This window comes from Myotis nattereri (assembly GCF_964212035.1).
Source record: "Myotis nattereri genome assembly, chromosome: 14".
Classification (NCBI taxonomy): Eukaryota; Metazoa; Chordata; class Mammalia; order Chiroptera; family Vespertilionidae; genus Myotis; species Myotis nattereri.
The window spans coordinates 60750748-60776974 of record NC_138089.1 but is presented as its reverse complement, the minus strand read 5'-3'; the positions used below and the strand labels follow the sequence as shown (position 1 = coordinate 60776974).

Genomic DNA, 26227 nt, shown 5'->3' with positions numbered 1-26227 from the left:
CCCTGCGGAGGCGGGGTTCCCCGCGGCCCTTACTGGGGCCCAGTCACAAGGTGAGGCCAGAACTGAGGGCAAAGGCGACGGGAGCCGGGTAGGCTCGCCCATGAAATGGGCTAAAAATAGCTGAGCCTCGGGAGAAGGTCCCGCTCAGGTTTCTCCCGGAGCTCGGCCCCCTGGGTCGCCACAGCCACCTCCTACCCACCGAGGAGAGACGGAGGCCTGGCCAGGGGCCCCGCTGGCTGGAGCCTGTCCAGCCCTGTCAGAGCAGGTACCAGAAGCAGCCAATGGCCCTGGCCGGTGTGGCTCAGTGGATAGAGGTCCGCCTGTGGACTGAAGGGTCCCGGGTTCGATTCCAGTCAAGGGCACAGGCCCAGGTTTTTGGGCTCCATCCCCAGTAGGGGGCGAGCAGGAGGCAGCCGATCAATGATTCTCTTACATCATTGATGTTTCTATCTCACTTTCCCTTCCTCTCAGAAATCAATAAAAATATATCAAAAAAAAGCAACCAATGAGTGCATAAGTGGGACAAGAAACGGATGTTTCTCTCCCTTCCTCTCTCTGAAATCAATACATTTTTAAGAAAGAGAGAGACAATAACCATTTTCTATAGAAGTTTATTCCCAAAACAGAGCGCGGCTTCACGGAACAATGTACACAGACAGGAAGAGGGGCCACGGCTGAAGGGGGCGACCCCAGGGAGGGGCATCTACAGAGCCAGGACATAGCAAGGGCAGCCCCTCTCCCCGCCGCGGGGACATAGCAAGGACAGCCCCTCTCCCCACGCGGCCCCGCAACCCTGCAAGGCGGGTCACTCTGGTCAGCAGAGCGTGGTCCTGGCCGGTGGGACTTGGCACCTGTCAGTCAAGTAGAGCATTCGGTCTCCTGGGAAACGGCTCCCACGAGCATCCTGGAGGAGGGACTGTCTGCCCGCCCCGCCCCCAACCCTGCAAGACCCCGTTCCCGGTGGTAAGAGGAGGCCTCCCGCTGCTGTCCTGCTGTCCAGCAGGCACTCAGGGCTGACCTCTGGTGGGACAGCGGGGGTTACACACCCCGCAGAGGGCCAGGGTCCTGCCAGGTGGGCTCCTCTCCCACTTTTGCTACCTCCCACTTGTAAACAAAGGGGGTGGGAACATTCTAAACTGTAAACAAAGTGTAAAAAGTTCCAGTTGTAAACAAAGGCTTAAAATGTTTTCAATCCTGACCTGTAAACAAAGTAACAAAATGCAGAAGTTCCCAGTTCCGGGCATCAGACAAAGCAATCAAACGGAGGTTTGTGCACAGGGTCTAACAGTCCCGTCTCCCAGCAGAAGGGGGTGGGCGCGGGAGGGAGCCGCTTGCTCAGCCGGTGCCGGCCGGGCGCTCCTGTAAACATGGGGGTGGCACCTACACTGGGCATCGTCAGTCCCTTGGTTCTGATCCCTGGCTGTCCCTCCCACCCAGCCCTCGGCAGGAGTCCTGGCGGGAATCACGGGCACCAGACAGCTCTGCTCACAGCAGGGCGGGCGCCCTCTGCGGGCGGTGACCGCGGCCTGCAGCCCTCTGGGAGGAGGACCCGGCTCCCGGCTCCCCGGCACCAGCAGCAGTCCTCGGTCATAAGGCAGTAACGGCAGGGGCTCCGCACCGTGAACACCCAAACCCACGGGGAGGGGCGGCACGAGGGGGCCCTGTGAGGCGGCCAGGGGACCCTTGTTTCCAAGCCCCACCCCAAGTCTCGAGTTTGCATCCAAGAAAAAGCAAAGATCAGTCCTGTTCTCTGGGCCCTGGCGGTGTTCCGATCCCCCTGGGGGGGGCGGGAGGATCTGCCCGGAGCCGCCCCGTTAAGAGGAGAGAAAAGAGCATCTGGTGCCGGGAACCCCAGCGGAGTCAAACTCTGCGCCTCTCCCCTCGGCCCCCGCCCCTCCCAGCCCCGCCTCAGAACCCCAGGCAACAGAAAAGCTAAAAAATAACATACGCATATCTCTCTGGTTACAAAGATACAAAAGTATAAAAGTCCTCCCTTCCGTCCCCAGGCCCCGCACCCCTGCCAGCCCCACGCATGCGCACTCTCAGGAGGAGCGTGCAGCTCAGCCGGCAGCCCGGGGAGCGGGGGGCGCCTGGGGTCAGCCCGCCTCCGGGGGTCTCTTCCGTCAGCGTCGCGGAATCCTCCGCTGCCCGCGGCTCCTCCGCTGCCGGCGGCCCCTCAGGAGTGGCCCTCACTTCTGGGGACTCTGCGAGTGGAACGGGGAGAGCCGTCAGCCAGGCCACCTGCGTGTCTCCTCCAGGCGGAGCGAGCACCCCCGTGACAGACCCCAGGCGCACACTGGGCAGACCTGGTCTCAGAAATCTCCCCATCTCACAGGGCCTGCTCCCACAGGCACATTTTGCAGATAAGGAAACTGAGGCTCAGAGGGGTCAAGGGTCACCCAAAGCCTGAACCCCTGCTCAGTCCCCCAGCTCCCTGCCCCCCACAGCCAGACCCCACCGATGGGGCCCACAGCCCCTCTGATCCCCTCCCCCAGCATCCTCCCAGCGCCCTGGGCACCAGGCCCCAAGTCCTTTGCCCCGCTCACCTTCCTTCCTTCTCCCCCAACTCTGCTCAGATCCTGGGGGTCCTCCCTCCCCGAAGCCGCTCACCCTACAGACTCCACAGACCTGACTAGCTGTCCCTCGCCCTGGCCGGGGAGCTGCTGGTCAGAGTGCTGTCCTGACGCACCCAGGGGGCGGGCTCAACCCCGTCAGGTCAACACATACAAGTGTCAACCAGGGGGCGCATGGAGAGGCAGAGCAAGCCCCTGTCTGTCTGTCTGTCTCTCTCTCTCAAAATCAATAGATTTAAAAAAACTTTTTTAAACAAATAAAACTCAACCCTCCTTTTGACTGCTAAGGCCTGGCAACTCCTGTTCCCCCCACGGCCTCCCCGACACCTGAGCATGCAGCTGCCTCCGGTGTGTCCGCCACCCCCACCCACAGAGACCCACGGGCACTGGGATGCACCAGGTCCCAGCTCAGCATCTGTGTGCCCAGCCCCCAGTGCCCTAGGCAGGAGGGACCTGACACTGACTGAGTGAAGGGATGAGTGTGTTACCATTAGTGAGCTGTCCAGCCTGGCGTGCAAGGACCCATATCCTGGCACCACTTCCCACCCCTGCTCTCCCCACTCCCCCCGGCCCAGCCTCCTGCCTCCTCTGCCCCCCACACCCAGCTCAAGCCCCTTAGAAGGCAAGGCCCCTGTCCTTCCCTGTAGCCCAGGGGGGGGGGGGAGGTGTGCTGGCCCAAGCACAGCCGCAAGCCCCTGTCAATCACAGCCCCTCTCCCTGCGGGTTTCTGCCCTCGGCCCCTGGCCCCTGACTGTGCTGAGCCCGGGTGCCCACACTGTCACTGTCGCCCCCCCCGCACACCCCATCTGTGGCAGACACAGGGCGCCCACAGAAGATGGTCCTGAGCAGATGGGGGTGTGCAGGGGCTGGACCCGCTTACTCCGAGTCGGGCGACAGCTCCGAGATGCTGTGGGACGTGCCCGAGCGCGGCGTGGAGGGCCCCAGCGCGGAGGCCGTGGCGGAAGGCGTGGCCGTGGTGTGGGGGCCGGAGGGCGAGCTGGAGGACTGCACGGAGGAGGAGAGGGCCGAGGAGTTGAAGGAGGCGAGGATAGAGGAGAGGATGTCCAGCTGCTCGGTGGAGGGGCCGCGGGCCGGGTCCTCCCGGACGCGGAGCAACTGTGGGGGGGGCCCCAGGCCTTCCCGCGAGGGGTGCCGGCTAGGCACCTGGTCCAGTCGCTCCCCTGAGTTCGAGCTCCGGGACAGAGAGTCCAGGGGCCGGGATGGCAAGAGGGGGTCCCTGGAGAGCTGCCGCTGGGGAGACAGGGGCCGAGGCGGGGGCGGTGGGTCCCGGTCCCGGGCGATGTGGGGTGGGGGCAGCGTGCGCAGCCACTCGCAGGGCGCGCCCAGGTCCAGCGCATCCCGTGACCGGAAGCGGCCGGCGGCGCCGGGGCCGTCCCGGGGCGGCTGCCTCCGCGGCAGGGTGCTGCCCCGGTCCCTGGGCTCCGGGCGGCCGGGCGCAGCAGCCAGGCGCTCCTGGGAGCCCGGCCGACTGAGGGCGCGCAGCAGAGGGCCCGGGGCCTCCTCCAGCCGCTCGCGGCTCAGCTGCCGCCGGAGGAGCAGGTCCAGCTGTTCGCGGGAGGAGTAGCGGCTGGCCGGCTGCGAGAGGCTGCCCGAGCCCCCGGCACAGATGCGGCCGTAGGAGGCCGCCGGCACGGCGCGGTGGCCCAAGGTGGCTGCGCGGCACCAGGACAGCTCAGGGGTGCCTCGGGGCTGTGGCACCAGTGGGCATGGCATCCGGTTCTTTAGGATGCCTGGGTGGGAACAGCGGGGGACAGGATGTGTAAAAGGGGGGCAGGGACTCCCCGGGTCTAGGGACATGGCAGCCCTGGGGTCCCTGTGACACAGGGTTGGGGCAGAAACCCATGGGAGAGGCGCAGAGGAGGCTTCTGGGAGTTCCAGAGGCAGCTGGACAGGGCCAGCGGGGAGGCGGTCATCGCCTGGGCCAGGACGGGACAGCTCCCTCGTGCAGGGGTGGAGACAAGCCGCCCCCCACCAGGTCGGGGTGGGGGCAGCCCCAGGTCCTGGTGATGCTGACAGGGTCAGAGGGCAGAACCCCTGGGCTGGGGCAGGGCACTCCCGGGGGTCTCTGTGGTGCAGGTCAGGGCAGGGAGCCCTTGGGTGGGCAGGATCATCTCTCAGGACCTCTGTCCAGCAGGGGAGGGGCAGGAGCTCTGAGGCCTGAGGCACAGGGGCTCCTGGGGCTCACAGGACGCAGATGGGGTTGGGGGAGGACCCCTGGGCTGGGGCAGAAGGCCCTGGGGTTTCTGTGATCCACACCAGGGCGGGGCAAGCAACGCACTGCCATGATGGCATCCCCAGGGACTGTGGTGCAGCATAGGGGAGTGGAAACCCCCAGATCGGAGCAGAGGGAGCACTCAGGACCCCCGTGGAGCCGTCTGGGTTGGGAGGGTGGAACCCCGAGTCAAGACATGGGGTTCCTGAAGTACGGCCAGGCCAGGCTCGCTCGCACCTTTCCTCTGGCGCTGGGCCTGGCCCAGGCAGGTCTCGTCGCCGCTGGTCAGGGCCGTGTCCGGCGGGTTGTTGTTGGCCGCGTCCTTGCTGGTTTCCAGCCCCAGACGCCTCTCGGAGCCCCAGGCCTGCAGAGCGCAGGGCGCAGCCTCACACTCCCCCAGGGCGGGCCAGTAGGACAGGAGGTCATTGCCGTCCACATCTGCAGAGCCAGGGCCATGACAGGACCCGGTGGTTCATGACCCCTGCGGCCCTGACTCTGACCCCTGACCCCAATGGCCCCTAAAACCCTGGCTGTCCTGTGAGCACAGGTGCGAACGGGAGGCGGCTCTCAGAGGTCCATGAGCCTTCGGGCACTAATGCGCCCTCCCTCTCAGCTGGAGGCGGACAGAGACAGGGGGAACCTGATGCTGAGAGAGGAGCCCCCACCCCAGGGAAGCCCAGGGGCTGGAGGGGTGGCGTGTCACCTAGAACACCCCGACCTGCTCTCCGGCCACCGGCTGTGCGGGCCTCCAGCCACGGAACACGCCGGAGGCGGGAGGGAAGAGGAGTGCCGGCCCAGCAGGTCGGGCCCAGGAGTCCTCGGGGCAGGAGGGTCCCTGGGTCACACCCACGTGGGACGGGGTGTCCTGGTCACCCGGGGGTCGGGGGGCCCCGTCACCTCTGGGGTGGCTGAGGAGCCTCTCGCTCTGGGCGGCCCGGCAGAGCGGACGCTGGAAACGCCCCCGCGGCCGGCCATTGTCCTCGCTCTCGGAGGACGGGACGGACAGACTCCTCTCCTCCTCCAAGGACAGGTCGCTGTCGGAGTCGGAGTCTGCACCTGGGGTGGGAGGTCAGAGGTGGGAGGTCAGAGGTGGGAGGCCCAGCGTTGTCGTGGGGAAAGGAGGGACTAGGGGAGCCCTGGGGTGGCCCCTGCAGGAAGGAAGGGGCTGGGGACCTGGGGCCTGGGAGAGGGTGAGGGGCGGAGGGGCAGAGGGCTGGGCCTTGTTAGGAGAACAGGGCTGGGTGCTGGGTGCCCGCTAGGGTGGTGACCTGGGGAGCTGGCGGCTGCAGCCGCGGCTCCCAATTTGGGACAGAAGAGAGGGGAGGCGGGGAGAGATGTGTCTCCCTCCTCCCCACCCGGGCCCCCACCTCCGCCGGCGTCTCGATGGAACATGGCCACGTCCAGGTCTGTGGGGCCGGCGTGAGCCTGGAGGCTGTGGTCAGTGTGGTCCGCAGCGGAGCCGTGTCGGACCAGGACGCTGTCCCTGGAAATGCACCGCCCCTCCCCCGTTAAAGAGGGGCGATGGGCGCCCTGGAGGCCGGGCGTCTGCGTGCCCGTGGATGGCTCCCAGGGCACCGGGGTGAGGCAGGAGGCCTCGGGACGGAGGCGCCACAGAGGCCCAGGGGCCCAGGGGGCCCGGCAGCGCCCACCTGGGAACGCGGGCTGGTGGGAGCTGTGTCCCCCCGCTCACCTGAGGCAGCCCCGGCCCCGCTGGCTGTCCTGGTCCTGGGCCCGGCCGGAGCGGGCACTGCTCACGGAGGAGACGGTGGAGGCGCCCAGGGTGATGCGGATGAGGCCGCTCTCCTCGAAGAGGGCCGTGTTGTTGTAAACCCCAGGCCCCTGGGGGGAGACAGGGGGTGAGCCACCGAGAGAAGCCTCCAACCCTGGCCTCCCGGCCCTGAGGGCCTCCTACCGTCCCCGGCGCGGGCCTGGCCTCCTCGGGCACCGGCTTCCTGCGCAGACAGGCGGGCGTCCAGGCGGCCCGGGCGTCGGCGTCCAGGACACAGAAGAGCAGCAGCACGGCCAGGCCCTGGGGCACGAGGGCGGAGACTTCAGTGGGCGAGGAGGCCCCGGGCCAGCCGGGCGTCAGCCAAGGTCCCCGGGACACGAGGGACGAGTTGGGGAAGGTCGGTGTGGCCAGGAGGCAGGCGGCCAGGAGCCCCGGTGTGAGTGAAGGTCATTCCCGGCCAGTACCCGCCTGCTGCCAATGCCCGCCCAGGAGCGGCCCCGAAGCTCCGTCAGGCCCGGTGACAGGGCCACCAGCCGTACCTGGAGCCCGCAGAGCCCGGCGTGGAGGTAGTGGAAGGCCAGGACACTGTGGTTGACCGCCAGGAGCCCAAAGAGCCAGGAGGCGCTGACCAGGAGCAGGAGCAGGAAGGAGCTCCGAAGGGTCCTGCGCAGGGGCGTGGAGGGACACGGGGATCGTGGAGGGACACGGGACACACGGAGTCACATGGGAGTCACACGGGGATCGTGGAGGGACACGGGACACACAGAGTCACATGGGAGTCACACGGGGATCGTGGAGGGACACGGGACACATGGAGTCACACGGGAGTCACATGGGGATCGTGGAGGGACACACGGAGTCACACGGGAGTCACACAGGACTCGTGGAGGGACATGGAGTCACATGGGGATCGTGGAGGGACACAGGACACACGGAGTCACATGAGAGGCAGCACGGGGCCAGGCAGGGGACACCCGGGGACGGGGGGGGGGATTCACACAAGAACGTGGAGGTGTCAGGAAGACGCTGGGGGATATGAGGGGCCAGGAGGGGACATGGGGAACCACGCAGGAAGCGGCATGAGAGCAAACAGGGAAGAACACGGGCGGGAGCCCATGGGCAGGAGGCCCAGTGAGCCACCGGGCCAGGCAGACTGGGGAGGCAGCAGGGCCAGAGCACGTGTGTGGTCAGCGTGTCGCGGGCACCAGGGAGTGACCGCAGCCCCGGGCAGGCGGCTTCCTCCCCCCCAGAATCTGGAGCCCAGCCTGCACCGGGACTGTCCCGGGACCCCAGGCCCCAAGCAGGAGGGCGAGACCCCCCGGGCCCCCAGGCAGCCAACTCACAGCGCAGACGTCTTCTTGGCCTCCCTCTGCCCGGAGGCGCAGGGCGCGCGGGCAGCCAGGAGAAACATGGTCCCGCTCATCTGGACCCACCGCCGGACATGGGCACCCGGGCAAGGCCGAGAGAGACAGAGACGGTGAGAGACAGAGAGAGACCACGATTCACGGGGGGGCGGGGGGAGGGCACAGACCCAGAGAACACACATGGTACAGAGATCAGAGACAGACAGGGAGCCAGAGGGGACTGAGAGGTGGAGAGACAGGGAGACAGAGGCGGGGAGGGGGGCAGCCACCTCTGACCCCGCCTCCATCTCCATGCCAGCTGCATGGGGACCAGAGGCCGAGCCAGGAAGCCTGCAGACTGCCACCTGGCGCCCCTCCCTGGCACCCCTCACCTGCTGCTGCCCCACCCACAAGCGGAGCACACAGGTGGCACCGAGCGCAGGGCACTCACCACAATGACAAGGACGACAGGGCCTGCAAAGCTCCAGATGAGGGGCTCGTGGACCGAGATCCAGCAGAAGTCGGGGTTCCCGTAGCCCTCAGGGTCCAGGCCGACGGCAAGGCCTGGGGCGGGGGAGGGGCAGGATGGAAGGGGCGTGTTTTAGAGCCCCTGAGCCTCCGAGGGCGGGAGAGGCCGGGATGGCGAGCAGAGCTGTCCTCCCAGAGCAGGTGGCATGGGGGCCGAGGTTGGAGTCACACTGGGATTGGGGGCCAGGGGCAGGCCCGGTGGTGGACAGAGGTCAGGGGTCACAGCCTGGACGGGCCGGTGGGCAGGGCGCTCACCCAGCAGCACAGCAGGCACGCCCCAGCCCAGGGCGTGGTAGAAGCGCATGGCGCCGCGGTCCACGTTGCGGGGCTCGACCTGCACGCGGTAGAGGTGCAGCCCCTGCACCAGGAGCCACGCGAAGGTGCTGAGGAAGGAGTAGTGCAGGAGGATGGCCACCGCGGTGCACGCCAGCTGGAGGCAGGGCGGGCGTCAGGATGCTCCGGCCCCGCCCGCCTCACGCCCGCCCGCCCGCCCACCCGCCGCTGACCCCGACACCACAGCACCTGCCCCAGGACCCTGCCCCACACCCTGGCCCGGCTGGAGCACCCCTGACCTCTGACCCTGAGCTCTGGCCCGGCCGAGGTCACCGGGACTCAGGTCCCCTGACCCTGACCCTGCACCTGGTTGTGGGTCCTGTGGATCCCCAGCAGGAAGAGGAGCTCGGCCACCCCCAGGGCGGCCGCCACGTTGGCATGGATGCTCCGTGTGTTGGACTTGAGGCTGCGCAGGCTCAGCAGGAGGGCCGCGGTCAGCAGCAGCGCGGCCACCGACACGGCCACGGCCACGTGCGTGAACACAGCCAGCAGCTCCAGGTCGCCCTCTAGCCGCTGTGGGGACAGGGGTGACCGTTGGGGTGCTGCGACCCCTGCCCTTTGACCCTCCCACATCCTCGGGGCCCCGAGCACAGCTGCACCTCACGGGGGGAGGCGTCCATGAGGACCCCGAAGGTGCCCGTCCGGCTGCAGCGACACCGTGCGTGGGACCCGTTCCTGGACACCAGCTCGCAGTCCCGCGCCGTCCACACTCCGTGCTGGTCCTCCCTGCGGCCACGGGCAGTGAGACCCACCAGCGGCTCCGAGGAGGGCCCCGTCGCCGGGCAGGGGAGAGAGAGGGCAGGAGGGGCCCAGGGTGTCTGGAGTTGGGGAGCAGCATTCCTCGGGGGGCTGGGTGCCCAGGGGCGTGAGTGGGGGCCCCGGGGCAGGCCGGCCTCCCAGGGGCTAACAGGGGCCCCGGGCTTCCCGCGCGGAGGTCCTCACGGGCCAGGCGGCTCCCACTGCACGCAGAGGGCCTTGCTGCGGTTTGCCGTCTGCAGCAGGCGGAACTCCAGGCTGACGGGGGCCTCCAGGACGCCCCGCAGGAAGCTGCGCCCGTGGAAGACAGCCACGCTGACCACCGGGGAGTTCATGACGGGGTGCTGGGGGAGCCTGAGGAGACACCCGCCTGGGCTTGAGCGCCGCGGCCCGCCCAGCCCTGGCTGCCCGCCTCAGGGTCCTCGGCCACTCATCGTGGCTGAGCCCCGCCTGGGAAGCCCCTGAGGATGCTGTTCTGAGACCCCTTCAGCCTCTGCTGGGGTCACGGTTCCCGAAGGGGCAGGTTCTCTCCAGCCGGGCTCCCCAGCGGCCTGTCTGCTGGCCTCTCAGCCAGGCTGCCTGATGCCCTGGCTCCCGCCCTCTGCCTATGACCATCCCACCAACACCCCGCAACACGCTGCGGAACCAGGCAGGTGGGCCCGGCCCCGCGCTGTGCCGAGGAGCAGCCGTGACCAGGAACCTGCTCGCTTGCCCACCAAAACGGGGTTGGGGGGCCAGGCTGGGCAGAAGTTGCAGGAAGCTCAGGGTGAGGGGCCTGGCATCGCTCCCCCTAACCCCCTCGCCCCCCCCCCCCGTACCTGGCGCCCCGGCGCTCGGCCTGGAACTGGGCGGGGAGCAGCCCCCCCAGCGTGCGGTAGACCAGGAGGGTGACGATGGAGGTCCCCGGCTCCGGCTCGGGCTCCAGCGCAGGTGGCGGGGGGGCCACGTGTGCAGAGCTAGAGTTTTCCACGCTGCCGCCTGTGGGCAGAACTGCCAGGGCAAGGGGAGGAGCCACTGTCAGTGAGCGCCCACAAACCAGCTCTCAACCCCACCCTGCATCCAGCATGGGCCTTCCCTCCCTGCGGGTCCAGAACTAGCCTTGAGGGGACATGGGCCGCAGGGTCAGGCCTGGGAAGGTTGGAGGCGGCAGGAGCTGGGAGGCGAGTGCTGCGGCCAGGGGTGGGGGGAGGGCTGGCGAGGGAGTCTCTCCCAGGGGACCTGGCAGGGGGGTACGTGGGGTCTGGCTTGGGGAAGCAGGACCGGGCCCAGGGGTCACCCCGGGCCCTCACCGTCATATGGGGACAGCCGCGGGGACTGGGAAGGCAGCAGCACGTGGGTGTGAGGGTCCCAGGCATCCTGACCACGGAACAGGTTGCTATGGTAACGAGGGTAGCGACGGGTGCCCCGGGACGGACTGGGGTGCTCCATGCGGTCGATGCTGAGCACTGCCCAGGAGGAAGGGGGTGAGGCCGTCAAGGGTCCCTCCCCAGGCTGGGGTCCCGCTCCTTCCTGCCCACACCAGAGCCTCCCTGCTACCAGCGGAGCCCAGCCCTGCTGAGGGTGGCAGCCGGCCTCCGGCCCTCAGACCCCAGGTCCTCGCCCTTCTGCAGCCCCTGCCCACCCCCCACCACATACTGATGTTGGGCGTCACCAGCCCCACAGGATTCAGGTACGTGAGCTCCATGTTCCTGGCGAGTGTGGCCGCGTACTCCTCCAGATGCCGCACCAGCCCGGCGCTGCCGGGGGACCCCCCGGGCGCCCGCCGCCCAAGCGCGGCCCACAGGTCCCCAGTCTCCGGGGCGAGCAGGGCGGAGCCTGCCCACAGCAGATTCTGGGAGGAGGGAGGAGAGCAGGCTCAGCCAGGACAGGCTGCATGAGGGCAGGGCGGGCGGAGGGGTCTGGCCAGGGCTCAGGGGGCCCCAGCAGGCAGGGGGTGGGTCTGGGTCTGGGGGGCCGGGGAAGAGGGAGCTCAGGGCCTTCCCTTCCCCAGGGCCAGGAGGGCCTGAGCAGGGACCCGGGGCTCAGAGCCCAGGGCCAGCGATTGGGGGAGGGCACAGGGCACAGCCCACCTCGTTGAAGCGGGCGTCCTGAGTGGCCGTCAGCCCAAAGCCCTGCTGGTGGCTCTCAGAGGCCAGCAGGTGGGCCAGCAGGCGGGCAGCGACGCGGACATCTTGGCTAAAGTAGTGGTCAGTGTGGCCGGTCACCTCCCGCAGCCTCTGAGCCAGCTTCTTGGCCTCCACAGTGTCCAGTGCTGTCCTGTTCAGCTCCAGGCCATCCAACTGCCGGACAAAGATGGGGTCCGAGGTCACTGGGTCCCTCAGGCCTTTCTCCAAAGCCTCACAGGAAGGGTTTGGCCAGATTAAAGGGCACCCAGGGAAGGCCGGGGCCAGGGATGGGTATGGTGTCTGGGCCGAGGGACGGGCACCCAGGGACGGGCGTGGGGTCTGGGCTGACCACAGGCCTGGGGAGACTGAGGCCAGGGCCGGGCAGGTGCTGAGTGCAGGGCATCGGCTGGCGGTCTCACCAGCAGCGTGAGCTCGCGAAAGGCAGGGGAGGTGCAGTTGAAGAGGTCGGGCTCCAGCCAGCCCTGGTCCTCGTCGCAGAGCCGCACGGCAGCACCTGGGGGCAGGCGAGCCCTGGTCAGGCCTGGGGCCGGGCACCTTCCCGAGGAGGTGGCCACGCACCTTCTCCCGTCTCAGAGGAAGCTCTGAGTCAGAGACCAGAGGACTGCCCGTCAGACCCTGGATGGAGCGGCCCAGCCCCAGTGCAGGCAGCCCCCAGCTGCTGCCAGGCAATTCCTGAGGGTCTGGCCATTCTGAACCACCAGCGATAAAAGGTAGCACGAGGGCAGGCCTGTGCACACGTCCACACGCACATGCACACACAGGCCAGGAAAGGTTCCCAGGCATGCGGCCCAGGGCACGCACGCATGCGCACACACACCCTAATGCTCCTATCTGCACACACACACACAATGCTCTTTCACACACACACACACACACACGCGCGCGCGCACACGCACACACACACACACACACAGGCCAGATTCTCCAGGAGCACTTTGTGACCAAACTGGTGAGGGTAGAAGTTTCCACGCAGGTTTTAACTGCCCGGGCATGGCTGCTGCCGTCTCTCCTTGTCCATGAGACTGGGGCGGGGGCTGTATAAGAATGACCTGGATCACGAGGGAGCTTGCAGCCATCAGCGAAAGGGACCCTAACCTTAACACAGGGTCCTCTCCCCCCAAGACAGACTCACGGACACGTGCGCAGGCACAGAAAGACACACACACGTGCATGCACACGGATGATCTCTGTCCAGCCACTGCAGGGACCTCAGGCAAGGAGGAGGGTTTGGGGGAGACCTCAGGCCGTGGGGAGGAGCCTGTAGGAGCCTCGAAGGCGGAACTCAGGCAGCAGGGACACAGGTTCCTGCAGGGACCTCAGGGCCTGAGGAGGTGGGAGGGGCAGCCAGAGTCTCCAGGCATGGGGAGGGTCTCTGAGGACCAAGGGCAGCAGAGAAGGGGCCCCGGGACCTCAGCAGTCAGGAGTAGCTTTCAGAGGCCTCAGGCAGTGGGAGGGGCCTGCAGGGGCTTCAGGCAGCAGGGGGATCTGCGAAAGCTTTGGCAGTGGGGGGGGCAGCGCACCTGAGCAAACACGTACCCCTTACCTGCACCCCGCAATCCTGCCCAGAAGCCAGGAGAAACAGACGGAGGCTCAGTGAGGTGGGGGAGGGACACGGAACCCCTAGGAGGCAGTGAGGGGCCCGCCTGAACCCTCCCCGCTCCCACCTCTGCAGGAACCAGGCCGCCCGTCTCAGGAAGAGGCGGCTACCGCAGGCCAAGGACAGGCCCCCCCCCCCCCTCAGTAAAGCGCCTGCTCCGAGGTACTCACCCAGGGCCCCCCGGGGACAGGGCACTGAGGCCAGAAGGCCGAACTTGGTCTGGGGCCACCACACACCAGCTCGCAGCGACTTGGGGCAGGCATCGTACAGCACTAAGGAGACGGGGGCACTGAGCCAGGGGCCAGGAGCAGGGGCGAGTGACAGCCTCTGCCACGGCCCCTCCGCCACCCAGCCCGGCTCCCAGCCCGCCCCTCCCCGGCTGGCCTAGCGGATTCGGCGGCAAGTCATCAAAGCACTTGGCCTGCTCACCTCGGCAGCCGCTGGCCGTCACCTCGGCGAAAGGGCTGTCACAGCCGTTGCACTGGCGGCCGAGGGCTCCCGGGCGGCAGGGGCACTGCCCGCTGTGGGGGGCACAGGAGCGCGAGGTGGAGCCCACAGGGTAGCAGTCGCACGGCAGGCAGGCGTCACTGCCCCGGGGGCGGTAGTGGAACTCCTGGTTGAGAAGGGGTCAGGGCCTGAGGTCAGAGGTCAATGCTTGCTTGGGGAAGAAGAGCCAAGGTCGAAGGGTCGAAGGGTGGAGAGAACAATGCTCACAGGCCAGGAGGAAGCCGGGCCGCAAGTGAAACTTAAGGGAGGGGTCAGATGTCAAGGACAAAAGACGGCACTTAGGTCACAGGACGGGTTAAGGGTCAGGGCCTGAGTCAGGGGGCAGAGGTCAGCAAGCTGGAAAAGAATCACAAATCATGGCTAGGGAAGAGTTCCAAGGCCAGGGGTCAGGGGCCGGGCCCCAGCACACCTTGCAGTGGCACCGCCCGTCAGTCTTGTTGCAGTTGGGGTCGAAGCCCTTGTGAACGTCACAGTTGCAGGGCCCGCAGGTCGGGCTCCCCCACCAGCCTCGCGGGCATTGCTGGTCCATCCTGGGGGTGCACAGCCGGTGAGATGCCCCCGATCTCTCAGCGCCCTCCTAACGCCCCCAGGTCCTCCCTGATCTCGGCCCCTGGCCCCCTACCTGTGCTCACAGTGCTGCCCGAAATAGCCGTCCACACAGTCACAGGTGTAGCCGTGGGGGGCCCCTGGGAGATGCCGGCAGGACCCCTGGTTCTGACAGGGGTTCAGGAAGCAGGCGTCCACACAGCCCGGGCCATAGTAACCTGCAGGTCGGGTCAGAGAGCTCAGGACACTGACCACAGGGCACGGGAGGGAGCGGCGCCGTCCTTGGCCTCCTCCTCCCCCTCCAGGCTCTCCAGGCCCCCGAGTCTTCATCAGCCCCCCAATCACGCCCCCGCCCGGGCCCTACCTGGCCAGCACGTGCAGGAAAAGGTCTGCCAGAGGTCGCGGCAGTCCGCGTGGGGCGGGCACGGCCCAGACGCACAGGCGCTGTCCACGACACAGCCAGGTTCCACGTTCACTCGCTGCGCGGGGGGGTGCAGGGCTGGGGACCCCAAAGGCGTGGAGCCGAGCCACACCCCCTGTGGACACAGCTGGCCTGATGACCCCTGACATGCAGCTCCCGACCCGACCCGACCCCATGTCCCTAATTCAGCTCAGGGGCCCCTAGTGTGCTGCCCCTGACACTGACCTCTAAGGGCCCGTGACCATCGGAGCTGGACTCTCGCCTCCAGCAGCACAGACAGGCTTGACTTGTCTCTGGCTTAGCCCCCCGCCCCAGGTGAGCGCAGCTGTTCAGGTCCCCAGGCCCTGCTCTCCCCGCTCACCCCGTGCTGACCCCACCTGGACACAGCCGACCAGCCCCGGGGGAGCCTCCTCTCCGCTGCTGGCAGGCAGGCCTCCCACATGGAGTCGCTTCACTTTCAGGCCCTGCAGCTCGCTCCCCACCGCCATGGTGTCCTGGGGGAGGGGCAGTCAGCACTGGGGAGGGAGAGGACCCCTACCCTACCCCCCGAGGCCGTCTTGGCCTGGCCCTAGCCCTGCACAACCAGGCTCTGCTCCTCTGTACCAGGGGATGGTCTGAGTATGAGGGACCTGCAGGAGCAGGGGGATGGGTCAGGAAGGGATCAACTGGGCTCAGACCTGGCTGGTGTGGCCCAGTGGATAGAGAGTCGGCCTGTGGACTGAAGGGTCCCATTTGATTCCCGTCAGGGCACATGCCCGGGTTGCGGGCTCGATCCCCAGTAGGGGGCGTGCAGGAGGCAGCCAATCAAAGATTCTCTCATCACTGATGTTTCTCTCTCTCTCTACCTCTCCCCTCTCTGAAATCAATAAAAATTAATTTTTAAAAAAGAGCTGGGCTCAGATAGGCCCTTTCTCCTGGACCAGAACAGACCCTGAAATCCCACGATTTGAGCTGGGAGATGGGGCCGGCGATTAGAAGGGTTTCCCAGAGTCTGGCAAAGTGCTGACTACCCAAGACCGGGCCAGAAATCCAGGAGCCCCCTGCCATGAGGAGGGCTGCGGGTGGGCTCGGAGCAGGACAGGAGGGGGAGGGCGCAGGGGAGGGAGCGGAGAGGAGCTGACTAGAGGCGGGATCAATTGGTTGGCAGACTGAGAATGGACGACTGCAGGGTCAGAGGTCAGACCTGGAAGAGGCTAAAGTCCAGCGAGACCATGAGGACATGGTGGCCCCGCCGGCCACCTGGCTCCTCCTGCAGCTCCAGCCGCAGGTCGTGCCACCTGCCGTCGCTGACGGTCACCTGGTCCAGGAGGAGGTGGGCAGCACGGCCCGAGCCCCGGGTCACCGTCAGGGACAGCAACCCCCGATCCAACTGTGGGGAGAGGCACAGACCTGGGTTAGGAACCCCGTTTGGCCGGGGCTGGGCATGTCGGGAGGTGAGGCCAGGGCGCTCAGAGGTCGAGAACACCAGAGGGTAGAACAGCAGGGCAAGGCTACATCGGGCACACAGGCCCTGCGCCCAGGGCCACGATGCTGCCGGAAGTGGGTGAAGGAGCAGAGGTCAGGCCAGAGGGCGCTGAGTGGGGCGCCACACAGGTGCCCTGCGCCTGCGGAGGATGCCCCGGTGGGAAAGAGGGTCGGGGGCCGGGGGCCAGACGCACCTGGCAGAGGAGCGTGCTGTGCGTCCCGGCCTGCACTTGCATCAGGACCCCCTGCGCCGCCCGTGTCCGGAACGCCAGCCCCAGGTACCACGGCACAGACACAACCACGTCATTCCCGAAGTCCCAGCTCAGGGTGCCGTTGCCGCGGAAACGGTGGGGCTGGGCCATGGCTGCGGAGACGGAAGGGGCAAGGTCACCGGCCCCCCTCAGGAGCCAAGCCGGCCCTGCAGGCCCCCGGCCCAGCCGCCCACTCACGGAGCCGACAGTCTCGGCCGCCGAAGCCCACAGGACAGTCGCAGCTGAAGCCCCCCCAGCGCTCTGCGCAGCGGCCATGGTTCTGACACGGGTTCGAGTCGCAGAAGTGGAGCTTGGCCTGGCAGCCTGGGGGAGGAAGGCATGGGGAGCGTATGAGACGAGGGGCACAGCGCGGGCAGGACCTGGGGGTCCACAGGGACCGCGAGTGGCCACGATCTCAGCCCCAGGTCCCCGCGGGGTGGACCTGGACGGAGGCGGGCCAGTGCAGACCCCGTGCAGGCCCGTTGTAGGAGCTACCGGAGCCATGCTGGCCACCAGAGGAGACCGTGAGCGGGGGAGTCACTCACGGCCCCACCCCACCCGAGGACAGGGACGCCTACCTGCCACAGTGCCGTTGTTGGCCACGAAGGCCGCCATGTCCACTTGGCGGCCATCAATGTGCAGGTCCCGCATGCAGCCGACGAAGTCCTTGTGGGACACGGGGAAGTTCTCGGGGAGGTTGGGGACACCCCCCAGGAGCAGAGGGCCTGTCAGGTCCAGGGACCTGGGGGTCAGGGGTCCAGGTCATTGGTGGGACTGGAGCCAGGGTAGGGTTGCTCCTGGGGGGGGGGGTCATAGGAGGTGTGGGGGTAGGACTTAGAGGGCGAGGTGATTGAGTAGGCCTGGCTGGGGGAGCTGCTGGGGCCTTACTCCAGGTGGGGGTGCAAAGGAGCTCATGATGGGCAGAGTCTGGGGGAAGCGGGGAGAGCGGGCTCAGGGTCAGGATGAGAGAGCGAGGCACCTGGTGTCTGGGGTGGCGGAGGGAGAAGAGGTGAGGTGGGGTCTCAGGGTCCTTGTGGGGAGCGGAAACCTGGTGGTCTGGGGAAGGGTGGGAGCTTGGCGGGCGGGAGTGCGGAGTGGGTGTGTGACGGGCTGGCGGGCTTTGCCCAGCAGAGGGCATGGGGGCAGGGCCGGGCCTCACTTCTTGGAGCTGGTCTGCGTGCCAGCAGCTGCGCATGAGTAGTTTCCGATCTCAGCTCCAAACTGCAGAGCCACGGCCACGTCACAGTCATCCACGCTCAGCACGGCCACCTTGTCCTTGGAGGGGCCCTGAGCTGCCCCCAGGGCATCTGTCCGGGGCTAGAGACCCAGGCACACCGCTCAGCAGGGCCCCCGGGGGGATCCCCGAGGGGCAGGACTTGGCATCCGGCTCCCCCCATGCCCAGGCCGAGGGGATGCCCACCTTGTTGTAGTATCTCAGGTGCACCGTGTGCCACTGCCCGTCACTCAGGCCCCCTGGAACTGTGGGGCTGACCACCGTGCTGGACTCACCTGTTGGGATGATGCGTGTGGAGGCTGACCCCCCCAAGTCATGTAGGCACAGCCACCCCCAGGGTGACGCTGTTGCATCCGATCAGCCCACACACGGTGACACACTGGTGCACCGGAGTGCCTGGGGCAGACAGCAGCACGCACCCCGGAGATGGACTCCCCCGGAATCAGGTTCTCACCGCTCTGCGGCCATGGAAGCGGGTGTGCAGGCCCCTCAGGGGGTTGGAGCTGCACTGGCCCCCACACACGTGCACCGCCGCCCACACCCCCCGGGGCACCCACCTGTGGAGTAGGTGAGCCGCACTTGCCCAGCCACGATCTCCAAGGCCAGGAAGTCGTGCTTCTCGTTCAGACGCCCGTTGTAGAAGAGCAGCCCGCTGGGCTGCACTGTTGCAAACCTGGGTGGGGGTGGGCAGGGCGAGTCACAAGCCGCACACTCCTCGCACCCACCATCCCTGCGACAAGGCTGGCGGGGAGGGAGCCCAGGCTGGGGTTAGGGAGCGGTGAGAGAGGGGGCGCAGCAGTGACCGCCCGGGCAGGGCGGGAGGGGCGGCAGGAGTCGGAGGCGGGGTCGGGCAGTAGGAGGGACGCGTGGAGGCCGCAGGGGTGCGGGGCGGGCACCTACGAGAGGGACAGCGTGAGGTGGAAGCGCTGCCGCAGGCCCCGGAACATGACAAACGAACTGGGCGGGAAGGAGCGAGCCGACACCTCGCAGCGCGGGCCCTCGAAGGCGCCGCCCGCCGGGCACTGGCAGCGGAACCCGCCGTAGGGCCCGTCCGCGCAGGTGCCCCCGTTGCGGCAGACGCCGGGCACGCAGCGTCCGGCCTCCGTATCCAGCTCGCAGTCCTCTCCTGCGGGTGGAGCCGCGGTCACGACCACTCCAGGCCCCTCCGCCCCCGCTCCCGAGGCTCAGGGCTCCCAGGCGGGTTTCAACGCCTCGGAAGGGTCTGGCGCTTAAGTGACACGCCCCCGTCTGGCCCGCCCACCTAACCACGCCCAGCCAGTGGTCCCGCCCACCCGGACTCTAACCACGCCCTCGGTCTGGTCCCGCCCACCATACCCACGCCTAGTCAGTGACCCCGCCCCCCGACTCTAACCACACCCTCTGTCTAGTCCCGCCCATACCTAACCATGCCCAGTCCGATTCTAGTCACGCCCTCTATCTGGCCCCGCCCCACTCCGACCACGCCCCGTGGTCCCGCCCCACCCACTACAACGGATGCTCACAGCCCCGCCCCCCGGAGTGGCCACGCCTCCTTCACAGCCTCAGCCCCAACCGAGGCCTTGGGTCCTGGTGGCCCTGGACTCCCCCAGGACCAGGCTCTCCAGCTCTGGTCCCACCGCGCCCCGCCCGTGCCGGCTCCTTCATCCCTGTCCTCCCGGCAGTGTGGTCCCGCCCTCGCGCTCTGCCTGAGGCTCCCGGGCCGGGCGGGCCCCAGCCCCGCGGGCAGGCTCACCCGTGAAGCGCGGGCGGCAGACGCACGTGTAGCCGCCCTCCCGCCGCGCGCAGGCGCCGCCGTTGCGGCAGGGGTTGGAGTAGCAGAGGTCCAGCTCGGTCTCGCAGAAGTCTCCGGTGAAGCCGAGCGGGCAGCGGCAGCGCAGGCCGGCGATGGGCTGGATGGGGCGGAAGAGCGTGGAGGCCGAGGCCAGGAAGGGCGCGGACGAGTCGAAGCGCAGCACCGACACGCACTTCATGTAGTTCTCGCAGGGCTCGCGCAGGCACACGTTGTCGTCGAAGGGCAGCACGTCGAGCAGCGAGCGGGCGGCGAGCGCCGCGCGGCGCACGTACAGCTGCTCCTGCAGCTCCTCGGAGCTGAACCAGGGCCCCGCGGCGCCCGCCCCCGCCCCGCGCGGCGCCAGCGCCGAGAAGCTCACGTTGAGCACGGCGCCCCCCACGTCCGTGTCGTTCTGGATGTTGAAGATGAAGACGTCCTCGGCGGGCGTGGCGAGCACCGCGGCCACGCCTTCCAGGAAGTGGCCCAGCAGCGGGGACAGGAAGCGCTCCTGCCACATGTTCTCGAGGCGCACGGTCAGGCTGTTGGCCAGCAGCTCCTCCGTGATGATGGCCACGCGCAGCACGCACTGCGCCGTCACGCTGTGCAGCCCGTCTGCGGGCGGGGGAGGGGCAGGGTCAGCCTGGGGTCAGCAGCGGCCCTCCCTGGGACGCAGAGGGCTCGGGCCAGTGACTGCCCAGTGCGCTGGCCCCCGAGTCAGCAGGCTGACCCTGCCAAGGGACTCGTGACCACTGTGGCCCTGGTGGACCCAGCTCTCCCTGTCAAGGGGTCAGCAAGTTGCTGCTTCCTCTCGCCTCCCTCCAACACAAGGAGGGGCCTGGGCCAGGGACCAACCAGCAACCCCTCCCCACCCAGTGCCCGGAGGTCGGCAAGCCACTCCTCCAACAGAACGCGAGAGAGTCGGAAGTGCAACTCACCCTTGCCCAAGTTATCCTAGTCAGCAGGCCACCCCACTCAGGACACTGACCACCCATCCTCCCCCACCCCCAGCACTGCAGAACCAGCCAGACACCCTCCAAAACACAGAGGCTTCTAGGTCAGGGGTTACCCATCCCTATCTCTGTCAGCAACTGCTTTCCCCTGGCCCAGGTCCTGTAACCCCTCAACCCACCCCCTCAGGTCAGTCAGCTCCCTCGCACCAGGAGGGTCGTGCACCCCAACCTCTCCTACCCTCAGCAAGTTGCCCATCACCCCAGACCCGGGTCCTTCGATCTCAGTGGCCCCCCGGAAATGAGGATGAGGGGCTTATACGCCTGTCCCCAGACCATGGCACACGCTGGGCGTTCGGTGCGGGCTGGTGGGTTGGTGCCTAAGCTGAGTGCTTCGGCAGGGCCAGGACCAGGCCCCGCACCGGAGTGGACGCCAGGACCGCCTGTCTCCGGCCTCCGCAGCCTCCAGAGCCTCCCCACGGCAGCTCCCAGGAGGGGCTCTGACACCTGCTGTGTGGGCGGGAAGGAGGCAGGTGGGCCTCTGCGTGTTTTCCCAAAGGGCAGGGCCTGGTCAGTCCCTTGGATCGTAGCCAGGCCAATGCGGCCCCCTCTGCCCAAAGCTGCCAGAGTACGCTGCTGTTTCTGACCGCTAAACCACTGGCTCCCCTCTCCCGCACCGAGGGGTGAGGGGCAGAGTGGACCCAAAGGAACCCATCTTCTGGACAGGGGTGTGGTGCGGGCTGACTGGCCTCTGCCGGCTTTTCCGTGACCTCCAGACCATTCACCCAGGACCTCCAGCCTTTGGAGGGAGGGGACCATCCCTGGGGTAGTAGACAGCTCAGTCTTTTTTCTGTAGAGACTTCCCAAGAGCCTAAGCAGGGACTGTATGAACCTAACCTGTGAGGCCTATGGCAGATCCCGGGCGGTGCCGGGATTCTTAGAAGGCGCGGAGATCCCTCTTGGGTTTGAGGTGCCCTGTGGAGCCCCGGAGGCCGGACACGTCACTTGCCTGCCCCCACCCCTTACCTGTGACGGTCACCAACATGGAGGCCACCAGCGGGCGGTTGTTGTCCAGCTTGCGGCTGAGCCGAAGCTCCCCGCTCGTCTGGTTCACCACCAGCAGCTGCAGCTCATTGCCGCGCTCAAACGAGTAGAAGAGGTGGTCGGAGACGTCGGGGTCGTATGCTGGGATGCGCCCAATGACGCCGGAGGGGAAGGTGTCCGAGCGGTTGGATACGTAGTTGTTGAAGAGGATCTGGAAGTTGTTGAGCACAGGGCTGTTGTCGTTCTGGTCGACGAGGCGGACGTGCACGGTGGCTCGGCTGACCAGCGGGGCGGACGTGGCCTGCACCACGATCACGTACTCCTGGCGAGCCTCGTAGTCCAGGTCGATGAGCGCCGTCAGCTCCCCGGAGAAGATGTCCATCTGGAACAGCTCCGGGATGTTCCCCTCCACGATCTGGTACATGACGTGGGCATTGGGGCCCTCGTCGGGGTCCGCCGCCGTGATCTGGGCCACCACCGAGCCCACGATGCTGTTCTCCTTCACCCGAACCTCGAACTCCTCGGCGGGGAAGACGGGGGCGTTGTCGTTCACGTCCTGCACGGTCACCTGGATGCTGACCGGAGTCCGAAGCGGAGGCACACCTCGGTCCACAGCGTAGGCCGTCAGCTCGTACACGGGCCTGGCCTCCCGATCCAGCCGCCTCACCGAGCGGACGATGCCCGAGGTGGGCTCGATGGTAAAATCCCCATCCCCGTCTTCCCCGTTCTGGAAAGTGTACTGGACCCGGCCGTTGGCATGAGCGTCCCGGTCAGTGGCTGAGATCTGCAGGACGCTGGTGAAAGGCGGGGCGTCCTCCGAGACCAGCCCCGTGTAGTGGGAGGCCACAAACTGGGGGGCGTTATCGTTCACATCATTGACCATCACCTCCACGTAGGTGGTGTCCGCCTTCTGTGGGATGCCGTTGTCTCGCGCGGTGATGGCCAGCGTGTAGGTCACCTGGTCCTCGTAGTCCAGCGGGGCCTGCAGCGTGATGGCCCCCGAGTCGGCGTCGATGCGGAACTGGGGCAGGCGGTCCTCCAGCAGGTAGGTGATGCGCGCGTTCTCACCCACGTCGTCGTCAGAGGCGCTGATGACCACCACGGTGCTGCCCACGGGCCGGTCCTCGTTCACGCTCACGGAGTAGTGGGCGCTCTGGAAGACGGGCCGGTGGGTGTTGGCGTCGGTGATGTTGACGTGCACGTAGCAGTGGTCGTGCAGGGCCCGGTCGGAGGCGGTGAGCACCAGCCTGAAGTGGCGCTCCTGCTTGTAGTCCAGGGGCAGGGCCAGCGTCACCAGCCCCGCCCCGCCCTGCGTGCTGATGGCAAAGCGGTTGCGGGTGTTGCCGCCTGTGATCTGGTAGCTGATGGCGCTGTTGGCGTCACGGTCCACGGCGGTCACGCTGACCACGCTGGTGCCCACGGCGGCATCCTCGTTCAGCCGCAGGTGGTACTCCTTCGTGGTGAACTCGGGCCGGTTGTCGTTCACGTCCAGCACGGTCACCGTGACGCTGGCCGAGGAGGACAGCGCGGGTGAGCCGTGGTCTCGGGCCTCCACCCCGAAGAAGTAATGCTCCACAGACTCGCGGTCCAGGGGTCCGCTCACAGAGACCCAGCCCGTCGCACTGTTGATGACGAAGGGTGTGTCGGGGGCCACGCCGGTCAGCGAGTACTCGAGCCTGGCGTTCTCCCCGTGGTCTGCGTCCACCGCCTGGATGTGGATGACCGAGTGGCCCAGGGGCGCGTTTTCCAAGACGGACACCTGGAAGGGCGTGCTGACAAATATAGGCGCGTGGTCATTGATGTCCACCACCTGGATGCTGGCCAGGCCCGTGTTGTTGGACAGCGGGGGCCGGCCGGAGTCCTGCGCCCGGATGCGCAGAGCGTACTCGCGTTCGGCCTCAAAATCCAGCGGGGCCACCACCTGGATCTCCCCCGTGAGGCTGTCGATGGCGAAGTGGCCGCGGCTGTTGCCGCTGATGATGTTGTAGTGCACCAGGCCGTTGGCGTCCTTGTCGCGGTCCGTGGCCGTGACGCGCAGCACCACCGTGTGGGGGCGCACGTCCTCGCGCACCTGAGCCACGTACCGCTTCTCGCTGAACTGCGGCGCGTTGTCGTTTTCATCCAAGACGGTGATGTGCACACGCACGGTGGCCGAGCGCGGCCCGGGCTCCTGGCCCTGGTCGCTGGCCTCCACGACCAGCTCGTAGCTCTCCATGTGCTCCCGGTCCACGCGGCCGCTGGTGCTAATGAGGCCCGAGCGCGGGTCGATTTCAAAGGCAGTGGCGGCCGCGGCGGCGCGCGGAGCGAGCGGCTCCACGAAGCGGTAACGCAGGTTGGCGTTCGGGGGCGCGTCGCCGTCGGTGGCTCGCAACTGCAGGATGGGGTAGCCCTCCTCCACGTTCTCGCGCAGCGTCTCCCGGTACTGCGACTGCTCAAACACCGGCGCGTGATCGTTGCGGTCGGCCACCGTCACCGCCACCATGGTGGTGGCCGAGAGGCGCGGCGAGCCGTGGTCCTGCGCCGTCACGCGCAGGTAGTGGCGCTCCATGCTCTCGCGGTCCAGCGCGGCCTCCGTGCGGATGAGGCCGCTCTGCGGGTCGATGCTGAACAGCTCCAGCGAGCGGCTGTTCATGAGCGCAGCCAGCGAGTACACCAGGCGCCCCGCCTCGCCCGCGTCCGGGTCCTGCGCCGCCACGCGCAGCACCGCGGTGCCCGCCGCCTGGTTCTCGGGCACGAGCGCCTGGTAGTTGTACTGCGGGAACTGCGGGTGGCGGTTGGCGGCGCGACGGGGGCGGGCCCGGCTCGTCAGGGGTGTCCTCCAGGGGCCGGGCGGGGCCGGGACCCCCGGGCGCAGCGGGGAGAAGCGGCGGCGGAAGAGGCCGCAGGGGCGCATGCGCTCGGGCGCCGACCCGGGAGCTGTCCGGTCACCGCGCGGTGCTGAACCCGGCGCGGGAGCTGTCCTGGCCGTGCGCGGTGCTGAAGCCGGGCCCGGGACAGGCCCCGCGGCCCCGGGAGGACAGTCCGTCCGGGAGATCGTCCTCTCGGCTCGGGGGCCCAGGATTCTCTCGCTTTGGCCCCTGCGCCCCGGCACCCACAATTCCCCGCAACATCGCGTAGTTCCCACTTTTTGGGGGGCGCTTCTCCCAGCATGCCTCTGGGGCCGAACCAGAAGGTCCGAAGGGAAGGGCAAGCTGTTCGCTGGGGCCGGGACCCCTGGGGACGGAGCCTCTGGCGACAAACTGTCTCTTCGTGACGGTCCTGTCCGTCCGCAGGCGGGAACCTCCGGGCGCCAGCATAACGGAGACCCTGGGCCCTGGCCGGCCCCTCGCCCGCGCTTCCCGAGTGCCTGGCCCCCGTATTCCGCCCCCAGCCCCGCATCCGGTTGCCCGGGGGACCCTCCGCCACTCTGGGCGCTTAGCTTCCCCCCTCGGAGCCCCACGAAGACAGGCTCCCCAACTCCCAGGCCGGGCTCCCCGTCCTCCCGGGCCCCGGGAGGCTTGGGACAAAGAGCTAAGGCCCCGCCACCGACTCGCGCCCCGGGCTCCGGGGTAGCAGCCATCTCCGCGCCCCAGCCGCGGCCCCCGGCGCCCCCCAGCTCCTCCCGGCTGAGAGGGAACAAAGAGAGGAGCAGGAGCGGGAGCAGCGCGGCCGTCGGCCCCCTGAGGCCCCACCGCGGCGGCCGCCTCTCCATCGCCCCCCGCCTCCCCACTCGGCCTCCACCGTCCCCCGCCCTGGTCCGGGCCTGGGGCCCGCCCCGCCGCTCGGGCCCCCTCCCGGGCCCCCGCCGCCGCTCCGGCCCCGCGCCGCTCGGCCTTTCGCTCCGCGCCCCCGCCGCCCCGCCCCGGCCACCATCTACTCCGCGGCCGGAGCCCCTGTGGAGTGCGGCCCCGGGCTCGGCCACCCCCACCGCAGCATCCCGGGCGCCGCCGCCGCCTCCCGCCGCTCCAACATGGCTCCCGGCCGCCGCGATGGTTCGTTCCGCCTCCGCCCGAAACCTCGAACCCGGTGGTACAGGCCGCGGCGCATGGCAGCTCCGATCGCCGACGCCCACGCCGCCATCTTTACTGAGGGCAACGCAGAGGCGCTGCCCGCGGTGCTGAACGGGCGCGGGGAGCGGCCGCCGCGGATGCCGCCTCCTCGCACGTGGGCTCCGCCCTCGCCCGCCTCCCTCCTGTCAGGGCGAGGTCCCGGCTCCGTCTCCCACCCTTTCTTCTCTTTTTCAAATGTAACTTTATCCCCTCCCTTCTTCCGCCGACGGGCCTCTGGTCCCCCTTCTTGAGCCCCAGTTCCGAAGCTCGTTCCGGATTTCGGTGAGAATGTGGGGCTCAGTGAGTGTCCTCAGGACCATGGGGCGGGGCGGGGGGGCGATGGGGGGAGAGCTGGGCACCAGCAGCCCGAACAATAGCTTTAACTCTTCCATCAGCGAGTTCTAAATCATGAAACGTCGCGACTGTCCACCTCCTTGTGTGGAGCAGGAACGGGAGGTGACCTGCCCTGCCCGGGGCAGGAGCAGAGGCCACCCCTTCCCGGCCTTGACAGCCTCCCGCAGTCTCCGGCGCTGGGGGATCCCCCACCGGAGGCTGCACCCCTCTCTCCAGGGCACGGACCCCAGTGCTCCGGGATGCCCCGTGGAGCCCGGCGTGGCCCCGCGGCTGCGGGCCCGGCTCTTCGGATCCCGGCTGCTCCTCCGCTGAGACCGCTTTAACCGCTGACGGGACTAACGGAAGCTCAATCCTCTCCCGCCGTACAACCCAGCTCTCCTCCGCCGGCCCCTCCGGGCGCCAGCGGGTACCGTCCGGCCAATGGGCAGGCGCAGCGGAATGG

The 26227-nt window shown here is 68.0% G+C and overlaps 1 protein-coding gene across 1 annotated transcript; it reads right to left on the bottom strand.

Moving 5' to 3' along the window:
- Nucleotides 1–595: 595 nt before the first annotated feature.
- Nucleotides 596–25094, bottom strand: CELSR3 (cadherin EGF LAG seven-pass G-type receptor 3; the record flags this gene model as incomplete). The annotated part of the gene is made up of 35 exons (XM_081106562.1): nucleotides 596–2204; nucleotides 3454–4324; nucleotides 5044–5244; nucleotides 5704–5856; nucleotides 6174–6289; nucleotides 6497–6645; nucleotides 6719–6835; nucleotides 7075–7198; nucleotides 7879–7958; nucleotides 8330–8442; nucleotides 8662–8836; nucleotides 9046–9252; nucleotides 9339–9465; nucleotides 9682–9849; nucleotides 10314–10485; nucleotides 10785–10940; nucleotides 11131–11326; nucleotides 11565–11774; nucleotides 12020–12114; nucleotides 13389–13490; nucleotides 13648–13831; nucleotides 14135–14255; nucleotides 14348–14489; nucleotides 14636–14807; nucleotides 15070–15186; nucleotides 15876–16061; nucleotides 16351–16520; nucleotides 16606–16731; nucleotides 16986–17149; nucleotides 17567–17724; nucleotides 17828–17916; nucleotides 18199–18314; nucleotides 18542–18767; nucleotides 19374–20024; nucleotides 21386–25094. 35 exons carry the CDS (start codon nucleotides 25092–25094, stop codon nucleotides 2177–2179), a joined length of 9891 nt encoding a protein of 3296 aa, XP_080962688.1. The 3' UTR covers nucleotides 596–2176.
- Between the last annotated feature and the right edge of the window lie 1133 nt (nucleotides 25095–26227).